Source organism: Megalobrama amblycephala, linkage group LG14 (assembly GCF_018812025.1).
Source record: "Megalobrama amblycephala isolate DHTTF-2021 linkage group LG14, ASM1881202v1, whole genome shotgun sequence".
Classification (NCBI taxonomy): domain Eukaryota; kingdom Metazoa; phylum Chordata; class Actinopteri; order Cypriniformes; family Xenocyprididae; genus Megalobrama; species Megalobrama amblycephala.
The window spans coordinates 23,995,779-24,018,394 of record NC_063057.1 but is presented as its reverse complement, the minus strand read 5'-3'; the positions used below and the strand labels follow the sequence as shown (position 1 = coordinate 24,018,394).

Below are 22,616 nucleotides of genomic sequence, written 5' to 3'. Positions count from 1 at the left end.
AACCCCAAAAGGACAACCCCTCCCCCACCACACACACACACACACACACACACACACACACACACACACACACACACACACACACACACACACACAAACACACCTTCCCTTCCCCCTGACTCAAGTCACTGAAAGTTCTTCAAGACATATAATGTAACTTGTGTATCTATTGTTTTTCCCTTTTTATATTTGGTATCATTTTAAATGTCTCAGTGCGATTGGTAAAATGGTCTCAATTTCACAGCAGTCAGTGGTATTATGAAGAAGATTGAAAACTAAGGAAAATGTTGTCCTCTCTTTGGGTGGTGCCTTTTGTGAAAACCCACTCCTCTCCCCCAAAACAGGTGTTGGTGCAGTAATTATTTATAACCCTTTTGTTATGGTCCTGGTATAAATGGTAAATTGCAAAGCAGTCAGGGGGGATTTTCTGTAGCCAGAGACCCCCACACAGAGATGAACAAGTGTCTTCAAACACTAGTCCACCACTGTGTGCATGTGCATTTCAACTGATGTTGATTTGTCATTCCCTAATGAGTTGTTAACCTCTCAGATGGACTCACTGTTTTTACAGGATCCATTTACACTGTAAAAAATAATACCCTATATCTCAAAAAAAAATTGTGGCAACAGATTACAAGCAATATTATTAATTAAAATGTATCATATGAGCTTCTTAAAAGTGAACCATTTAAAATGAGTAACTGCAAATAGCAGTTAAGTAAAATTTAAACAAAAATATTGGGTTCATTGGACAAAACAAAACTATATTAATATATACTACTTAATGAAATTATTTTGACATAACACAAAATTAAGTTAATATTATTAATAATTAAGTGGATTATTTAAATTAATGTATTTTAATTAATTAAATCGGATTTTAAGTATAAATAACAGACAAACGTCAAAGATTAAGAACTCTTTATTTATCAGAAAATTGGCCAATACAAATGCAGACAAGGTACTGATTTTCCAGGTAAAGATGACTGGTGTTGTAGTCTGTAATGTAAAAGATCACCCCTTGTTGCAATTTGCAGAATTTACACCGCCATTTCATTACGTTGCACCTAAAAAAACACACGAGTATTTTTAGACGATTTTAATAACAGTTATTATTTTAACACAAATAACTGTTCAAAAAACAAGAAATTAATTTTGTTAAATAAAGTTTATATATTAAATTCCATGAAATCTACAAACCCACAGAATGACTTTTTACAGTGTACTAAAAGGAGGAATATCCATTATAAATTTTCACAGTTGGAATGCGATGTTTCATTAGAGCATTTAAGAGCAGCATGGCAAGAAGATCTTGGAACAGATATTGCAGACTGGCTTGAGCTCTCTAAAAATCAGTGCATTGTACTTGGAGTTATTACACTCTTGGCAAACAAAAAAAATCCACCTCACTGCTCTGTCCTGATTAAAGATGTTATGCACCACCTTCAGCTCGAAAAGATTAGATTTTCTTTAAAAAACAAGACCGATAATTTTTATGCAGTATGGAAACCTTTTATTAATTATTTTAATAAGACAGCAATAATTAAACCCTAATCCCACAATTCCCCCTCCCCCTCCTTTTTTTCTTTTTTCTCCTCCTTTCCCTTCTATATCATTACCTGTATTCAAACTTAAATCATTTACATATGGAAGAATATTATTGCATACTGTATCACCAAAGTGAACCAGGAAACAGGAAACAGGAAACTCTTAAGTTCAGAGAAACTGAAACTGAAGTGCAGTTGAGCTGTTGTGTGTTCATGTCTCTGTATTCAAGCAGTGAAATGGCAGAAGGCAGAATTTCTCAGGATGAGTTCATATGTTCAGTGTGTCTGGATCTCCTGCAGGATCCAGTGACCATTCCCTGTGGACACAGTTACTGTAAGAGCTGTATTACAGGCCGCTGGGATCAGGAGGATCAGATGAGAGTCTACAGCTGCCCTCAATGCAGACAGACCGTCAGTCCAAGACCTGCTTTAGCAGAAAACACCATGCTGGCTGGAGTGGTGGAGAAACTGAAGAAGACTAAACGTCCTTCTGACTGTTACGCTGGAGCTGGAGATGTGCAGTGTGACGTCTGTACTGGAAGAAAACACAAAGCCGTCAAGTCCTGTCTGGAGTGTCTGAACTCTTACTGTCTGAATCACTTTGAAGAACATGAGAGTTTCTTTAAAAGAAAGAGACACAATCTGACTGAAGCCACTGGACGACTGCAGGAGATGATCTGCCAAACACACAACAAACTCCTTGAGGTTTTCTGCCGGACCGATCAGAAGTGTATATGCCTGCTTTGTACGATGGATGAACATAAAAGCCACGACACTATATCAACTACAGCACAGAGGACAGAGAAACAGGTATGAACTATAAACTAGACACTGATGAAATAATGTTGACAGTATTTATATTGGCACCCATATGATCATTCACACTGCAGACGTCAACAGAAGTGAACAGTAGCCGTGAGTGGACTTTCACTGATGAACGTATTTGTGCTCCATATTGAACTTAACAAAAAATATATTGAAAGGCACCATAAACATATTTATCAACATAAACTTTTGTAAATCAGGCTTTGATTAAGCAACATAAAATTCTAGAAAATTTTCACCAGTTTCTTGACAAAATATATCTGTCTCAGTCCATATGAACTCAGTAATTTATAGCTTCACTTCAGGCTTTGGATTCTGTGTTTTCAAAATCAACTTTTGATGGAAATATGTACAGCTCTGTTACGCAGCAGAAACACTGTCAGTGTGAAGCTCTACATCTGTGTCCGTTTCACTTTTATGATACTTTCGCTTGCAGTGTGAAACAGGCCTTGTGCTTCATGTAAATTCAGGAGGTTCAGGAGTTTTAATCTACAGCCATTGGTTATTTATTCCACTTTTACTAGATTCAACTTTTTTAAGCAACTGGACAAGGCATGACCTGGCTAGGCAAACAGGATCAGGCAGGATCAGGTTAAGACAATAGACAGGAGAGCATGTGGCACAAGGAAACAAATATGACAAGCCATGTGCTCACATCAAACATGACAAAAACAAGAGCTCATGGCCAGTGAACATAAGCCATGTGCTCAAACAAAACAAGACACGAACACGTAATGAGAACACTCATAAACCGTGTGTTCACACAAAACACGACAACATGAAAGCATGCAGCCAGTGAAAAACACAAGCTGTGTGTTACGCAGAAAAAACAAATCATAAGGCCGGGTTCACACAGCAAGCGGCAGCAGAGCAGAAGCAGCGCGTATTTTTTTCGGCGCCCATGTTAACAGATGAGAGCGTTCACACCGCACACAGAGGCTGCGCGGCAGCGCGTAGCAGGAGCAGAGCAGAAGCAGCAGTGCCGCGATCATTTCGGCGCTGGGTCTATTTTTGCTGCACTGCTAACACTCAATTAAAGTGAAAGTACACCTTTGATGGACAAAATAAATATGATTTCACACAAAAAGTGCTCAAAATGCACAGAATAAGCATATCTAGTGTGTTTTAACAATAATTGAAGTATGTCATGAAAGAAAATCAATATTAAAAAATATTTATAGAAGATTTACTCATTTAAACTTGTTTTTAATTATTCAGTTTGGGTTAAAGTATGGTATATTATAAAAAACTAAACTAAACTAGCCAGAAAATATGATATATAAACATTATTTTAGTTATTACAAAGACAGCTATATAGGCTCTTGCATACCCAAATCAAACCCGAGTTTGCTGGCTTTTTTCGCTGAGTTTGCTGTGTTGTAAACATGTTCATTCGTCAGATGATGTAAAACACAAAGCTTACCTCATTCGTGTGCAGCAATGGATGACACAAGGCTTTTTTTATTTATTTTTATTTATTTTACTTTTATATGTGAGTGTTGTACACCTTGCATGTTAACAAACTTTCAAGACTATTAAGTTTAACAATGACCAACTTATAAAAACAAATTTATAGCTGTCTTTGTAAAGAAGTGCTCACTTTATATGTAGCTTCGAGCCACTGCTGTGAAAAACAGAGAGCACGAGAACGAGTGAATGCTGTGCTCTCAACAGAAGACAAACACATGGAGAATGAATGTCCAAAATCCTGGCACAGAACCGAAACCAAACTAGACATGAGTGCCGGAATTCGAACACCAGGCTTCAAACATGAATCAAGGCACGCAGACAAGAGATCGCACGCTCACACAAAGACAAGATAATACAGAAGCATCAGGGCTCTGTCACAAAACCAAGAATAAACTAGACTGAAGTGACAGAACTCTGACAGATATAGTGACAGCAGTTTGATCTGACATCTCTGTTCTTGGTTTGTGCTGCAGAACCAGCTGAAGGAGACGCAGAGGTCGTTCCAGCAGAGGATCAAAGCAGAGAGAGAAAGATCTTCAACAGCTGAGAGAGGCTGTGGAGTCTCATAAGGTGAGTCTGGAGAAGAAGAGAAGTTTGAGAAGTCTCAGTCAGGACTCACTGAAGCCACTGTGTGATTGTGATGTGTGTCCTAACAGCGCTCTGCACAGACAGCAGTGGAGGACAGTGAGAGGGATCTTCACTGAGCTCATCCGCTCCATCGAGAGAAGCCGCTCTGAGGCCACACAGCGGATCAGAGATCAGGAAAAGACTGCAGTGAGTCGAGCTGAAGGACGACTGGAGCGACTGAAGCAGGAGATCAATGATCTGAGGAGGAGAGACGCTGAGCTGGAGCAGCTTTCACACACACAGGATCACATCCATTTCCTGCAGGTAACAGAGATCTAGAAGAACAGGATCATAGCAGACTTTAGCAAGAGACTCACAGAGAAACATTTCATGAGAGCAGAATGAGCCTTTGACTGAAGTGTTGTCAGGAATTCTGTGTGTTATGTTATATAATCATAAGGTAGATCCTCATCTAATCATCTTGGTTTAAAATAGACGACACTTATAAATGCATTTCAGCTCTGGAAATCTCTTAGGAAAAATGATCTGAGCTCTTCTGGGATATATATTTAGCTGCCAAACTCCACTAGTGCCACAAACAGTTCAAAACTTACAGAACATTTACACTTTTTTTAACCAAATTTTCCCTTCTGGTTTCTTACATCATGGTGAAATCTTGATAGTCCCAATTTTGAGTAATGTTGTCCAAAGTTGACTCCCTGTGCACCTTACTGCTCAGCCTCCTGGCTCTTTTGTCTCCGCTGGTCCCGAGCAGCCTCCAAGCTCCTGCATTCCAACCATGGAGGTCATCCAAAGCCCCATCATCCTCGCAAGTTCCATCCAGCTCCTCGGCTCCTCCCCTTCCACTGGCTTCATTCAGGTTCCATCCATGTTTCACCAAGGACTACCTGACCTCTAGCTGCGCCTCAGCCCTCCACCCCTATGGCTCCACAAGGCTCCTGCTTCCCTCCGGTTCCTCCTTTGTCCTTGCTCCCACCGGATCTGCCTCTGTCGTCCGAGCCCCAGTTCCAGAGGTGGAGCCGGGGAATCCATAAACAACTAAAAAACTAGTTTTGTTCCTTTTCCTGTGTTTAGTAAATGTATAAACAACCTGCACAACCTGGAATTATCAGAAATGGATAGGCCTATAGAGAATATGACAGATGATTTTTTTTTTTTATATATATATATATATATATTTCTTTTGTGGGCCGTAGTGAAATAATGAGAATTTTCGTGAATCGAGCAGTTTTTTGTGTTAAACAAGATGTTTTTGAGATGAGTAAGCTAATCTAATTAATCTTTTATTATCCTCGCAGCACGTTGGTTATGCGGTGATGCGCTATGAAATTATTGCGGGGCAAAGGACTAAACGGTCTCCACCAGGCACGCCATATGCAAATCCACATGCATGGCCCGTTCACTGTTCAATAGACTGCTGCAATGTCCGAGAGTCTCTCCCGTCTCATGGTGTTTCTCATGTTTTCAGTCGGTGCAAGCAAAGCGAGCAAGAAAATTTTCTTTCACACGATGCGATGTTCATCAGCACAGTGAAGAAAAACTTAAAGAGGTTGCCATTGCCAACGTTTACTTGACTAGTTTTGACTCTCTGAACAGTGAGTTTTCTTGCTTGTGCCCTGATCAGGTCATTCATGTGAACTTGGATATCGCTCAGGACGTGCGCTGTCTGTGGCGGTTTGACTCAAGCCCAAAGTATACTTGGTCCTTCTGCATTTTTTCTGCGTAATTTTCGCCATTGGGGGGGCCCGTGGACGTTTGCAGACCCTGTCCGTGTGCAGCCGTATTTTTGTGACCGCACTACAGCATATAGTGCGCATGTGCCGAACACGTCTTTCCGCACGTAAATGTATTTATTTATTAAGTAATCTATTAGATAATACATAATGGTAATTGGGTAAAGAGATGAGATCAAATGGAAAATTATATATATATATATATATATATATATATATATATATATATATATATATATATATATATATATATATATATATATATATACAGTATACGGTACTGCTTGAAAGTTTGAGATCCTCTTGCAGAATTTGTGAAAATGTGAATAATTTTAACAAAATAAGAGGGATCATACAAAATGCATGTTATCTTTTATTAAGTACTGTCCTGAATAAGATATTTTACATAAAAGATGTTTTCATATAGTTCACAAGACAAGAAAATAACTGAATTTATAAAAATGACCAGTTCAAAAGTTCATGTACCCTTGATTCTTAATACTGTGTGTTTGTCCTGATCAGTTAAACTGCCAGCACCTTTTCCAGCATCTTCTGCATATTTGAACCCTTTCCAACAGTGACTGTATGATTTTGAGATCCATCTTTTCACACTGAGGACAACTGAGGGATTCAAACATAACTATTAAAAAAGGTTCAAACACTGATGCTCCAGAAGGAAACACGGTGCATTAAGAGACGGGGGGTGAAAACTTTTTGAATTTGAAGATCAAGGTAAATTGTTCTTAATTTGTATCTTCTGTTGCTTCCAAAGGGCAGTACTAAATGAAAAAAAGAAAAAGATATTTAAACAAAATAAGAAAAATTTGGACATCTTCATCCTGTTCAAAGTTTTTCACCCCCCGGCTCTTAATGCATCGTGTTTCCTTCTGGAGCATCAGTGTATTGGCAGATGCTTTATCATCCAAATGACTTCCAAGAAAGTTCACATATAATGTAAATGGCAAATGCTAGAATTTGTAGCTCTAATGTCATTCAATGAATATGAGAAGTGCTGGATTGAGGAGAGTTACTAAAGATCAACAAGAGCTGCTCAAATCTGACAGTAGTGCAGGTTATTGGCTGAAGTGTGGAGGTGATGAGCTTTGATTTCTGTTTTCTGTAGAGTTTCAAGTCTCTCTCAGCACCTCCTGAATCTACAGACCTAAATGACGATCCCTTCAGTTCTCTCTCCTCTTTTGATGTCTTGAGAGGATCTGTCCTTCAGCTGAGAGACAAACTGGAGGATTTCTGCAAAGAGGACTTCAAGAAGATCTCTGACAGAGGTAAAGTCCTGGAGATTCATCTGCTCTCAGAAATGATCCTCCATCATCTCATGTCATGTAGATCATCATGTTAGAAATGTCTTAGGAACGGATGCAGGGATAATTTTCTCTTGACATGATAAATCAAACTCTTCTTGTCTATTGATTTCCACAGGCACTTTCACCAACATTGTTCCCAGGACCAGGAACTACTTCCTACAATGTAAGTCACTAAGAAAACAAGCAGAAAAACTCACGGAGTGTGTTCATGTTCTTCCTGTAGAAGGAGAAAGAAAATATGACTATGAGTTTTTATAGTTGAATTAGCACATGATATCTGGTAAACTGTACTGAGACACTGCTGATATATAGAGTTCAGATACACTGAAAAAATTATAACGCTGAGTAGGGCTGCACGATTAATCGCATTCTTTTGTCATGCGTGTCTCGTCAGTAAAGCCGGTTCTGTGATTAGCGGTAAATGTCCATCACCTGCTTTCAAATGGAGCGGCACTTAATATACAGAGCCGTAGTTCGCGGACAAGCTACGCAATATCGCATTCGTAATCGAAAGCGATTCATCTGCGATTATGAACACGATATTGCGTAGCTTGTCCGCGAACTACGGCTCTGTATATTAAGTGCCGCTCCATTTGAAAGCAGGTGATGGACATTTACCGCTAATCACAGAACCGGCTTTACTGATGAGACATGCATGACAATCTCGTGCAATTAATCATGCAGCCCTAACGCTGAGTAAAAATTAAGGGTCCATAATTGTGCAGTAGTTAAGCATTAACACAGCCATAGTTAATAATGAACTGAAGATATATTAAGGGCTTATTAGCATTATTTAAAACTTATCAAACATTTGAAGGATAAATAAGCAGAAATAAGCCCATAATTAATGGTAAACTGAATGTACAGTAAATGCCTTCTAAGTGCGTGTACTTTGAAATGGAAAAATAAAGAATCTGTTCATTTATTACATATTTGTGATGGGTGACTGAGGCTGGAATTGAACTCTGGTCTTCTAGTCAACTGAACTGCCTCTTTACCACTGAGCTATGGTAGATAACAAATAACAGATGGACCCAAGGGCAGAAGAATAACATGTATGCTTAGATGACTGAACAAAAAGTGTTTTACTTAGGAGTCCAAGTACAATAGTACAACAAAAGGGAAGCCGTGCTTCCACAGAAAAATACAAGAAACAAAAGATGAGTAAAGGCAAATCAAAAACTCAACAGGCTTAGCTTTCATGGCAAGCATAACACAGGAATAGTAGGCTCAAGACTGAACACAACTGAAAAAAAAAAAAGGCATGCTTAAATAGGCAAACACAAACAAGATAATGACCCACAGGTGGGAGAAATCAAGTCCTAATGAGTAGCAGTACAATGTGTTCTACTGAAGCTGGGGCCACCAAGTGGCTGGGAGAGTCATTACACGGCATTAGGTGTCAGTTCCAGCTAGTGGTTGGGAGAGTCATTACAAGTCAGCACCAACTAGAGGTTGGGAGAGTCATGACAAGCTGGAGCCTTACAATATTCGACCCATGAACATACATAAACAAATCTTGTGTCGTTTTTTTTAAATATTTTTATTTTTGTTTTCATCACACTTTATTCTAATCCGCCACATGGAAAAACAATAAAACCAAAATGGATAAACAACTTGAATATTCGATCTCTACATGTGTGGGAATAAAACGCCCCTTTCCGCTGATTGCTCAACAAAAGATCAAGCCGTGCTGTCATCAGTTCTTATTCAGCTCCACGCAATAGTCTCTGATACATTTGTTCGGATTATTACAACTACATTTAATCTCTTTCTCATCAAACAGCCAGACTAATAAATGGCTCGACACAACCCATACTAGAGCAGAGCCTAGACAGAGCTTTCTTCTGTGTACACATAAATTCAGTGTCGTGAAATACTAATTTATTGTATTAAATATTAATTTACGTGGCATCTGCTCTCACAACTACCCCTAGCCTACCTATTTGGCACACCGCTGTTTTATTTAGGCAAGGCAAGGCAAGGTTATTTATATTGCACATTTCATACACAAAGGTAATTCAAAGTGCTTTACAAATACAAATACAAATAAGAATTTAAATAATGATATAAAATGCATTAAAACAGTTAAGGGACAGCGCGGAGATAATGTACAGTGAAGATCAAGCGATGCTGTCATCAGTTCTTTCTCAGTTCCGCGCAACAGAATAATAGTAGTCATCTGCTACAGTTGTGCGGATTCTTAACTCGTCCACTGCAAGGAAATTTCATCTTTCTCATCAAACAACCAGACTAATGAATGGCTCGACAATTTTTTCTGCATACACATAAATTTGTGTGTCATGAAATTATTTTATCATATTAATTATTAATTTACATTACATCTGCTGTCACAACTACCCCAGCCTACCTATTTGACACACCACCGGTTTTATTTAGCTGACCAACTTTTGAAATCTGTGTGTCAAAACTGTGCGAGAGCACTGAACAGCTCAGAGAGAATGTTAGATTACATTGTAGTGAAGTACAGAGCAGCAGTCCTGACTGTTGTTTTGAGCAATACACTGAGTTTATTTCATTAACACTGAGTATTAGCATAGTAATCAGCATTTCGAGTCAATCAATTGAATAAAATGCCTCATTCATTAACACAGTGACTTGCTGCCACCTACTGGTGATATTTCATATTCGTTTCATCTTGTAATTTTATTTCATATTTCTGTATTTAAAGTCCCTGTGAACCGGAAGTTGCAAACGAGTTTTCTCCAGTGTTGTGACATATTTCCAAGTGAAACGGAATATTGAATAGAGGGCAAGGTTTTTCTTTAGCGCTCCTCCTCTCCATCTCTCGCTCATAGCAGACTAACGGTTGGAGGGGAGTGGTTTAAGCGTTTTCAACCCAAGCCGTCAAACTGACGCCATCAGAGAAGGAATGCCATTCCAGACCGGAAGTAACTTTTCAGAATTTTGACAAACAATTTTCTGTGTATTAACTTGCATGGATTAATTGTTTACTACAAGACTAGTAATATGCACTAACAAAATAAATAGGGTCAATTTTGATTTCATGCCGACTTTAAAATATTATGTTTAAAACATAACATTAAAGGTGCCCTAGAACCAGTTTTTACAAGATGTAATATAAGTCTAAGGTGTCCCCAGAATGTGTCTGTGAAGTTTCAGCTCAAAATACACCATAGATTTTTTTTAATTAATTTTTTTAACTGCCTATTTTGGGGCATCATTAAATATGCACCGATTAAGCGCGCGGCCCCATTAAATCTCGCGCTCCCTGCCCCCGAGCTCTCGACTATAATACAGTGCATTTACAAAGTTCACACAGCTAATATAACCCTCAAATGGATCTTTACAAAATGTTAGTCATGCATCCTGTATGCATGCATTGGATCATGTGACTATTGTATTTATTTGGATGTTTACATTTGATTCTGAATGAGTTTGAGGCTGTGCTCCGTGGCTAACGGCTAATGCTACACTGTTGGAGAGATTTATAAAGAATGAAGTTGTGTTTATGCATTATACAGACTGCAAGTGTTTAATAATGAAAATAGCGACGGCTCTTGTCTCAGTGAATACAGTAATAAACGGTAACTTTAACCACATTTAACAGTACATTAGCAACATGCTAACGAAACATTTAGAAAGACAATTTACAAATATCACTAAAAATATCATGTAATCATGGATCATGTCAGTTATTATTGCTCCATCTGCCATTTTTCACTGTTGTCCTTGTTTGCTTACCTAGTCTGATGATTCAGCTGTGCACAGATCCAGACATTAATAGTGTCTGCCCTTGTCTAATGCCTTGATCATGGGCTGGCATATGCAACTATTGGGGGCGTACATATTAATGCCACAGTTATGTCACAGTCGGTGTTATGTTGAGATTCGCCTGTTCTTCGGAGGTCTTCTAAACAAATGAGATTTACATAAGAAGGAGGAAACAATGGTGTTTGAGACTCACTGTATGTCATTTCCATGTACTGAACTCTTGTTATTCAACTATGCCAAGTTAAATTAAATTTTCCATTCAATGTCACCTTTAATCTCATTCCATTATGCATTTGCAGTTGGCATCTGACTCCAATTTAAAATCATTATTATATTTAGATTGTGTTTTTAATTAGAAATTAATAATAACTATTGTTTATGTATTCATTTAGATATTTGATTATTCTGGGTATCCCATACTTTTAATTATTCGTTCATTAGGGGCCCGATGTCGCACATAGAACTTACGCCACCCGGAACGTAGTCTCACGGACACAAACTCGTCAGTTCTGATCCTAGACAGAGGACGCAGGGTGAACTATTTACCTTTTAGTAGGCCACACTCTGCTTGCTCATAACAAAAAGTGTAATTTTTTATGGCCATGAAAACTTAAACTTGCTAAGGCAGTGATAGTCAGAAATCAGAAGGTCTCAAATGATGTGCCCCATGCTCCAATCATTCATAAGCTTTGTGTATGATCTATCCTGAACACAGATTTGCGGTAACATCAGACTCCACTTTAATCTACTTGAAATAATGATTTAACCCTCTGGGGTCTGAGGATTTTTGGGGCCCTGGAGAAGTTTTGACATGCCCTGACATTTGTGCATTTTTCAGTTGTTTATAAACATATTAATGGAAAAAGTGTCATCACACTGTATTCAGCAGGAACTAGGCTACCATAATATGTGAGGAACATGTATGTACGTGTTTGTATTTTTGAAGGAATAATGTTTATGCGTGGTTATTGAAAAAAACAAAAAACAAAAAAGTCACTGAAATAAGGCCACAAAATAAATACAAAATATGTGTTCACAAGACTTCTGTGTATTGGAGGTTGTAGACTTCAAAATGATGTAAAAATGATCCTGCCTACTCGTTCATATAAAACAATATATTGATTTAAATTTTGTAAGACACTTTTTTGTCAAGAAACAGTATGCATGGAGGTGTGAATCTTCATGAATAATGCTGTGATTCACACCTGAGAAGACAAAGACCCAAATAATGACCCGCCCTTTCAGTTAGGTAGGCTATGTGAAAAAACCCTCTGTGATCATGCTGATAACAGGAATACGTTAATATAATGTCCACTCTTGACAAAAAACATGATTTTTGTGATCTCATGCATGCACGTATTATTGCACATCATGTAAAGAAAATTTTGTATAGGCCTATTATGTTTTAAATTACAATACCAGTCAAAAGATTGGACGCATTACTAATATAATGTTTTTAAAATAATGCGCCTGAACACACCTCATTTTCAGACCAGCACGGCCTGCTTTCTGAATCAGGCTGAAACTAGCAAAAAACACTTGAGTCGCACCTGGTGCTGCATTGCGCCGAGTGTATGATAGGGCCCAAAGACTTAGAGGGCAGGTGAACGTTTACATGGTATTTATTCCACAAAGTGTAAACAGATAGTAGTGAGCTACAATGAATCATGTTCAGTTGTATGGAAAAGTTATTTCTTTATATTCCAAAATGGCAGACTGCAGGAACAATAGCCCAATATATCTAATCGTAATCCATAGTGTTGTAGTCAAGACCATCTAAACTGAGACCAAGTCAAGACCAAGACAAGATCAAGACTTTGGGGGGTTGAGACCAAGACAAGACCAAGACAAGTCGAGACCGAATCGAGACAGAGTCAAGACCAAGATCAGACTAGCACTCCTCAAATTCATCTGAAAGATCCACATTTACTGCCTGAGAAATGCCTTATTTTTAATCAATAATTACAGTTCAGACAGGACCACTTTGGCAAGTTACTTGAGTTTATTGAACACAATTATCTTTGGCGGTATGGTTCCTTATGGGGATTCTTGCTCCAAAATTAATTGAACATACAAGAGCTTTAACATTAACCCCCCGGAACCATCAGCTTGAAAATACATAGACAATTAAGACACTTAGTAATGTCTTTAAAAGCGAACATGGTAATCGTGTAGATATGGCAGTGGGATGTCTATACTGTAGCTTGGTAATGAGGATGAGTGTCACTCAGCAGTGAGGGCCATGCCAGCCAGGACTTGAAAGCCTTAGTGATCTAAAACAAAAGAAGACGACAACCAGAAGGTGCACAGTAATATGCTCATGCTTATAATGGGGAGGGAGGGAGGGTTGCGAGCAGTTTGAGCATACTTACCGAGCAGCAATGCCACGTATATGTATGTCCCGTGTCTAATAGGGGAATGATAGTGACTGAAGCGATTTGACAGCTGACCGCGTCAGCTGGTCGCAGCACTATGCCTACATGACCTGACTGAACTAACGCTGCGCTCGATTTAGAATAAGACGACACTATATTGAGCTGTTAACAACATAATTCATGTTAACACTGCAGAGGTGGAACAGAAGTTGCATCTGAATTGGTACAGATGCATAAATAATGTTGAGATTAATGTTTTAAAAATAAATTTTTGTTTATTGAACATTTGTAAAAAATCAATATCATGTTTGCAATTGTGCTCATATCTGAGAAAACAGCTCTCTTTCTAGTGATATTGCTTAATTATATTATTTGTTATAATATAAATATCAAGATCTTATACAAGTACTTTTTTGCAATCATATCTTGAATTTTGTGGGCATTTGTATTAATTTTGGTAACATTTTTGACACAATCCCTTGTTGATTTCTGACCCAACACAACAGTAACAAAATAAATTAAATTAGAAATAAGTTAATGATTGCATTTGAAGCAGGAAGTTTTACATCCATAAATTAGTGCTGCTGTCAGATTTGATACATACTTGTGCATCTATTGTGTCTTGTTGGGAATAATCTGAAGCTGTAGAAATAGACGGTCCCTTTCCACACACGCTTAGAAAATCTGGTACAAGTAACGCTGTAGCACAATAAAATGCAGATAGAGATATATTAACTGAGAAAATATGAACACAGAAAGCACACGATTACTAGGCTAATATAAATTGTCTATTTGCGCTCCTCCAGACATAACAGGTATTTTTTTTACAAGAATAAGGCAAAGCAAGGCAAGGCAATTTTATTTGTATAGCACATTTCATACACAATGGCAATTCAAAGTGCTTTACATAAAGAGGAAGAATAAAAATAGAACATAAGAAATAGAAATAACAGTAAAAACAGATAATTTTGTTATCTGGATGGAAGAGCTAGGAAGTTTCAGGGAGTTTTTTGTTGTTGTTGTTGTTGTCCGTCAGAGTGGATCTAAACGGATCTAGCCATCAGAGCTGATCTAACTGGATCTTCCTCACACGTCAGGACCGCTGTCTAGCTCTACCTGTTAAGGCACCTTGAACTGATAAACAACGTTTCAATATCCCCTTTTGCCAAGACACCTCAAACTGCGCCACACAGCCCTAATCCCCCTTCCGGAGATATCTTATCTATGCAACGCAGTTCAAATTTCCCCTTTGGAAATTTCCCCCTTTGGAAAGTATCCTGACTGTAATCCAGAGATATCTTAACCATGCACCACAGCTCTAATTTCCCCATGGTTTGTCCAAATTTACCAAATTTTAACCTAATCACAAATGCTTTCTTCCTAATTCTCCCAGCTCTTTCAACCAGACAGCAATATTTAAGATGCATTAAAAGACAGGAATAGCATGATGATACATAAAAGATATAAAATACATTAAAAATGAAATAAAAACAGGAAAAGAATTCAAATAAAAAAATAAAAAGATAATACATATAAAATAAAAAATGCAAACTGTTCGGACATAGCACAGTGCTCAATCAGCAAATGCATAGATAAAAATTGTGTTTTGAGTCTGGATTTGAATGTGGCTACTGCTGGAGCACATCTGATCTCTTCTGGAAGCTGGTTCCAGTCGCAGCTGGCGTAACAGCTAAAAGCAGACTCTCCTTGCTTTGAGTGAACCCTTGGTATTTCTAAATGACTTGATCCTGATGATCTGAGTGATCTGTTAGGTTTATATTCTATGAGCATATCTGCAATGTATTGAGGTCCTAGGCCATTGAGTGATTTATAAACAAGTAGCAGCTGGAAGCCAGTGCAAGGACCTGAGGACAGGTGTGATGTGTTCATATTTTCTGGTTCTGCTCAGAATCCTGGCAGCAGCGTTTTGTACGAGCTGCAGCTGTCTTATGGTCTTTTTGGGAAAGCCAGTGAGGAGTCCATTACAATAATCCACCCTGCTGGTGATGAAAGCATGAACAAGTTTCAAGTCTTGACTGGTGTAACGCAGCTGGACTCAGGCAGGGATCCAAATGCAAAGCTTTTATTAAAAGTGAGCGTGGTCGTACAGGCAGGGTCAAGACAGGAACAAACAGGAACAGCAAGGGACAGGCAGAGACGTAGTCAGGATACAGGCAAAGATCAGGACAGGCAGATATCACTCACAGGTCGGTATACAAAGCACAGGTCAGGGGTAGGCAGCAGAGGATCATAAACAGGTAACAGGCAGGAACGGTAACAGCAGGCAGACAGGATATAAACACTCAGAAATATCACAGGGTGAATCAAGACTTCGCAAAGTGTGAGTGTGTGTGACTGGCTTATATAGTCTGGGTAATGCATGGCAGCTGGGTGTGGTGATTAGTGTTAGTGATTGATGGAGTGAGTGCAGGTGATTGGCAGGGAGGATTATGGAATATGTAGTCCAGGAACTGACAGGAACTGACGGTGATCATGACAACTAGAGACAAAGCATCTAATTCTTGCAATATTTTTGAGATGATAATTTGCTGATTTAGTTATTGTCTTTACATAACTACTGAAACTCAGCTCTGACTCCAAAATCACGCCAAGATTCCTGACTTGATTTTTAGTTGTTTGACCCCTAGAGTGAAGGTACGTGTTCACTTTGAGAACTTCATCTTTGTTTCCAAACGCAATGACTTCAGTTTTGTCTTTGTTTAACCGAAGGAAGTTTAGGCACATCCAGTTTTTAATTTCATCAATGCATTGGCACAGGGAGTCAATGGGGCTGTAGTCATTAGGTGATAGGGCTAGGTAAATCTGGGTGTCATCTGCATAGCTGTGATGGGCAATTTGGTTCTTTCTCATTATTTGGCTCAGTGGCAGCATATATAGGTTGAACAGGAGGGGTGCAAGTATTGAACCTTGAGGGACTCCGCATGTCATGGATGTCCACTCACAGACTTATGGTCACCGATACTCACATAATAACCTCTCCCTTCTAACTATGACCTGAACCATTTAAGGACCATCCCAGAAAGCCCAACCCAGTTTTCCAGCATGTCAAGAAGAATGTTGTGATCGACAGTGTCAAACGCAGCACTGAGGTCGAGTAGAACCAGCACTGATAATTTACCTGTATCTGTGTTTAGGTGAATATCATTTATTATCTTTATGAGTGCTGTCTCTGTGCTGTGATGCAGTCAGAAACCAGATTGAAAGTTGTCAAAGTATCCATTCAAGCTTAAGAATTTGTTCAGCTGATTAAAAACAACTTTTTCAATGATCTTGCCTATGAAAGGAAGATTTGAGATTGGTCTGTAGTTGCTCAATATGGTGTTATCCAGATTGCTCTTTTTCAGGAGGGGCTTAACAACTGCAGTTTTCAGGGATTTTAGAAAAGTCCCAGAGAGAAGTGAGGCATTTACCAATTCTAGGAGATCTGCTTCTAAACAGTTAAACACGCTTTTGAAAAAAGATGTGCACATAATATTGTTTCCGCCTCATAATGATACAAAGCCATGTCAGATCGCAGAAGTTATATCAAGATTAGATGCTAGTTTGACAAAAGAATGTAGTTATATATCTCTTCTGATGGACAACAGGCCCGGAAACATTTCAAAGCTTGAAAAGATGGTAGGGTCGTGTTACTTTCAATTGCATGTTATAAGTGACAAACTCACGGTGCTCACAAAGATGAATCAAGCAGCATTTAATGCAAATTAACAGACTGATGCATTGATGTCAGTGCTATTCTTCAAAAATATGCTGAGATATACTTAGCATATTTACTTAGAACATAGCGATTTCACTGAGCCAATTCGCTATTCCAGTTTATCATGCAGCCTATGATTACGTTGTAATGATCTGGGTGTATGTTGCTTAAACATGTTTGGGGTTTTCCAGAGCCTTGCAAATGATGGAGGCGAATATGCTACACCATTCTCTGCTTTGTGTTTTTCTAAAACGAAATATCATCGTAAACGGTAACTTGTGTAATGCGAACAAGCATGACAAGTGCTTGCGTTGCACAAGCATTCTGTCTCAAACAAATGTGCGACTGCACTGAACAGCTCTACTTATGATAAATTTGACACTGATGTATGTAAAAAAGAGTTAAAGAGCAAAAGAGTACAACTCTACACCCAATCGAGATCAAAGTGCATAAAACGATGAAAATACGTATAATTGAGATGAAATGGCTAATGTCATGATGATGCCAGAATGGTGATGGAGATTGCAGCCATGTCTTAGATGATAGGCCTGGAGAGTCCTCAATGAAAGTAATTGCTGAAATGAAATTCGAAAACGATCAAAGAAATCCGCAAAGTGAGGACCTGCATGCTACTGAAATTTGAAACGCGAGTTTTTGCTCTCATTGCCATGACAGCTCAGTGACATTTGGAATGATAGGCTGACATAAAACAACACTGTAGCATTTAACATATCCCGTCATTAAAATTATTAGCATTTTAACTTTGTAACAAACAATTGTTTGTAACATACAGAATAAGGAAGTAAGAAGAGACTATAGTCTCAGTACTGGTATGAGTACAGTTATTGCTCATTGAGAGAAGCGACACACATGATGTTTGATGAAGTGATGATGAAGTGAATTTAAAATTCAGAAAAAAATCATTTTTATGGTGTACATTAAAAGATAGGACAGATTCATAATTCCTGATTGTGATGTGTTTTCTCTCCATCAGATTCCCATCAGCTCACTCTGGATCTGAACACAGCACATAAACGCCTCCGTCTGTCTGAGAGGAACAGTCTGATTAAATCAACTCCCAGACATCAGTCGTATCCTGATCATCCAGACAGATTTGATTATTATCATCAGGTGTTGTGTAGAGAGAGAGTGTGTGATCGACGCTGTTACTGGGAGATTGAGTGGAAGGGGAAAAATGTGTCTATATCAGTGTCATATAAGAGCATCAGCAGGAAGGGAAAGGGTGAAGAGTGTTTGTTTGGACGTAATGATCAGTCCTGGAGTTTGTACTGCTCTCCTGACAGTTACTCATTCAGACACAATCACAGAAAGACTAAACTCCCTGTAGAGTCCATCATCAGTAGAATAGGAGTGTATGTGGATCACAGTGCAGGAACTCTGTCCTTCTACAGCGTCTCTGGAGACACAATGATCCTCATCCACACAGTCCAGACCACATTCACTCAACCGCTCTATCCTGGATTTAGGGTTTATAAAGTATCATCAGTGAAACTGTGTTGATGAATCAGAATAGACTGACGAGAGTTTTTAACCATAATACTTTGAGCTGCATGATAAATCAGTGACTGTCACACGCTGGCTTGATAAGATAATCCAGTATAAGAGGCTTGACATATAAAGACGATGAAAACTTTTATTTAATTAATAACTATTGATTTTTACAACAGAATGAATCAATACTGAATTTAATTAAAGGTGCCCTAGAACTTTTTTTTTTTTTTAAAAAGATGTAATATAAGTCTAAGGTGTCCCCTGAATGTGTCTGTGAAGTTTCAGCTCAAAATACCCCATAGATTTTTTTTAAATTCTTTATTTTAACTGCCTATTTTGGGGCATAATTAGAAATGAGCTGATTCAGGGTGTGTGGCCCTTTAAATCTGGTGCTCCACGCCCCAAGAGCTCGCGCTTGCCTTAAACAACATAAAAAAAAGTTCAAACAGGTAATATAACCCTCAAAATGGATCTTTACAAAGTGTTCGTCATGCATGCTGTATGCATGCTTCGAATTATGTGAGTAAAGTATTTATTTGGATGTTAACGTTTTATTCTGAGTGAATTTGAGGCTGTCCTCCGTGGCTAACGGCTAATGCTACACTGTTGGAGAGATTTATAAAGAATGAAGTTGTGTTTATGAATTATACAGACTGCAAGTGTTTAAAAATGAAAATAGTGACGGCTCTTGTCTCCGTGAATACAGTAAGAAACTTTAACCACATTTAACAGTACATTATCAACATGTTAATGTAAAACGAAACATTTAGAAAGACAATTTACAAATATCACTAAAAATATCATGTTATTATGGATCATGTCAGTTATTATTGCTCCATCTGCCATTTTTCTCTATTGTTCTTGCTTGCTTACCTAGTCTGTTGATTCACCTGTGCACAGATCCAGACGTTAACTGGCTGCCCTTGTCTAATGCCTTTTAAAATGTTGGGAACATGGGCTGGCATATGCAAATATTGGGGTGTACACCCCGACTGTTACGTAACAGTCGGTGTTATGTTGAGAATCGCCTGTTCTTCTGAGGTCTTTTAAACAAATGAGATTTATATAAGAAGGAGGAAACAATGGAGTTTGAGACTCACTGTATGTCATTTCCATGTACTGAACTCTTGTTATTCAACTATGCTGAGGTAAATTCAATTTTTGAATCTAGGGCACCTTTAATAAACATCAGGGATAAACACCAGCAGGAAAAATTAACACAAGACAATGAACATAAGATGATTGTTAGTTCACCCCAAAATTAAAATTCTGTCATTAATTACTCACCCTCATGTCGTTCCAAACCCTTAAGACTTTCATTCTTCTTCAGAATACAAATGAAGATCTTTTTGATGACAGAATGCTGTCAGATTTCCTAACATAAACTGCATTTGTAACTATCACTTTGATGCTTCAAACACTTCATAAAGAGATCGGAAAACTAATCCATATGAATCGAGTGGTTTATTTCAAATTTTCTGAAGAGAATCGATCACTTCTTATGATGAACACATTTAATTTAAGCTTTTACTCGCATGTAAACATTGATCAGCGAACAAAAGCAGAAACTCAACCTAACCTGAATAACACACCAGAACAAACCTCTTCCGGAAGCTCAAATGTGCTGCGTAACATATGAGAATGAACCTTATTGGTAAGGAGTCCATTAAGAGAGAGACATACAGGTGATCATGACAGTAACAGTGAGATGTTATAGAGTCTCTTCATTACATTAATACTACAGCTGAACTTCTGTCACTGAAAAAACATGTTCAGGTTCTTCCGGTCGAGCACTAGAGCCGTATTGGTTGAGTAAACGATGAGATCAATACCAATAAACTCCATAATAAAAGTCAGAGAAGGTTTAAGAATGAGTGAGAGAAACAAGGTGAAGAGCAAGAGAAACCCAGAAAAAAACAGGCAAGGAAACTAACCAAGAAGAGAGAGGAAATATGAGACTGAAGAAGACCGAGACACACTGAGACTCACTGCAAACATTTCTGGATGATACCAGCAAATCCAAGACTTTCATGAATCAATCGCACAATTTGAAGATCAATGCCTGAGTAAATGAAGGATCTGAGGATCTCAAACCTGTGTGTGAAACTTCAACCATACATCTGTGTTGTGCTTTATTTTCTTTGTTTTTATATTCAGTATAATCATTTATCATCATCAGTCATGTATCTATTTGTCATGTGATTTACACACTTTATCATTTCATCATTTTATTATTATTAATTTATGTCATTTACTTTTGTATATTTTATGTTACTTATTTCTTTGTTACTGTAGTTTAATCTTCTGATTGTGGGTTTCACAGAATGTGGCATGTTTGTCTTCATGAATAGGAGATCAGAGGACTATCACAGTTTCAGTGTTTTATGTGATTCTGATGTGAAGCAGTCTGGAATAAACACACTTGTTGTATTTGTGCTGGTCAGATACAGTGCCCTCCACTAATATTGGCACCCTTAGTAAATATGAGCAAAGGCGGCTGTGAAAATAAATCTGCATTGTTTATCCTTTTGATCTGTCATTAAAAAAAAATAAAAAATCACAAAATTCTAATGTACACAAAATTCTAATTCATTTATATAAAACCATTGAAAATGGGGGAAAAAGCTCATTGTGAAATAAATGTTTTTCTCTAGTTCACGTTGGCCACAATTATTGGCACCCAATTTTCCCAAGATAACAGCTCTGAGTCTTCACCTATAATGCAGACCTGCCAACATGTACGCATTTTGCGTAGCGGGTACGCATTTTGACCTCAAAGTATGCTGGTACAATTTGTCACTTTATACTACGCAAAAACCCAGTGAGTCCTTGTGCACGCGTAGAACTCAAATCCAGCAAAAGGGTTTGACCAATCATAGCGCTGGGTTCATTTCCCCAAATAGCAAGTGGGGATGATTGACAAATGCGTACGGCCTATCAATAAAAAGAGGCTGCAAATCGACAGCAACACAAAATCCCACTCGATCCTCCTTCCACTCCCGCCATCTGACAGTGACTGAAATCTCAAGCGAGGACAGTACAATAGTCACGGTACTTCTAACTCCTTAAGGTTAACGGGTATAACATGATCAAGTAATGTTGAACAACAAATCTAAATAAAATTGAAATCGCTATATGGCTTAGTGATTATGAAAATGTCCTGACAAGCGCAAGTCTGGAGAAACAGGCTTTTATTTATTTATTCTCAGTGTTGAGAAACGTAGCCTTCATGTGTTGCATTATTGTGTTAATACTAACTAAAGTGCCTAATTATGTTACATAGCCTACTTATTTTGTATGAGAACTAGCACATTAGTTACTTATGCATTTAAAAGTACCTCAGTGCTGCACGAGCTCTCTCTCATAAACACAAAGGCGTGCGAGCACAGAGAGAGGGAAGATTGGTTTAAAAACCGTGATTGGTTTAAAATTTGTTCTTGTTTGTGTTATTTTTTTGTCAGAAAACATTTTGAATTATCCATCCTTGTTTTTAAGATTCGGTAAATGACCAACGCTTTAGTTATCACAACCCCTCGTTATATGACTAACTTCTTGATATTCTTGAATACTCGATGCGTTTTGCTCTTATTGGTCCTTTCTATTCATTGTCAACTGTTTTCTATAAATGTTTGTATTGGCTAACCTTAATTCAGCGAAATTCAAAGACAGCACGCTACAAATAGAAACCCTTTTTTCTGTGGAATTTAGTATCATATTTGGATATTGGAATAATAAATTAAATATTTTAAATGAATCACATGTAAACTCAA

At 38.1% G+C, this 22,616-nt stretch overlaps 2 protein-coding genes across 2 annotated transcripts in view; both read left to right on the top strand.

Moving 5' to 3' along the window:
* LOC125244585 (tripartite motif-containing protein 16-like) overlaps positions 1 to 19,101 on the top strand; it is a 112,366-nt gene extending 93,265 nt beyond the window's left edge. Inside the window, exons 5-6 of the mRNA XM_048154684.1 lie at positions 7,601 to 7,648; positions 18,329 to 19,101. Of these exons, the coding sequence (XP_048010641.1) occupies positions 7,601 to 7,648; positions 18,329 to 18,855 (575 nt within the window). The 3' untranslated portion in view covers positions 18,856 to 19,101. The remainder of the gene's footprint in view (positions 1 to 7,600; positions 7,649 to 18,328) is intronic.
* LOC125244596 (E3 ubiquitin/ISG15 ligase TRIM25-like) lies at positions 1,709 to 4,527 on the top strand. Its single transcript, XM_048154695.1, has 3 exons — positions 1,709 to 2,357; positions 4,316 to 4,412; positions 4,499 to 4,527. The coding sequence occupies exons 1-2, from the start codon at positions 1,761 to 1,763 to the stop codon at positions 4,409 to 4,411; spliced, it is 693 nt and encodes a 230-aa protein (XP_048010652.1). The 5' UTR covers positions 1,709 to 1,760; the 3' UTR covers position 4,412; positions 4,499 to 4,527.
* Positions 19,102 to 22,616: the final 3,515 nt, after the last annotated feature.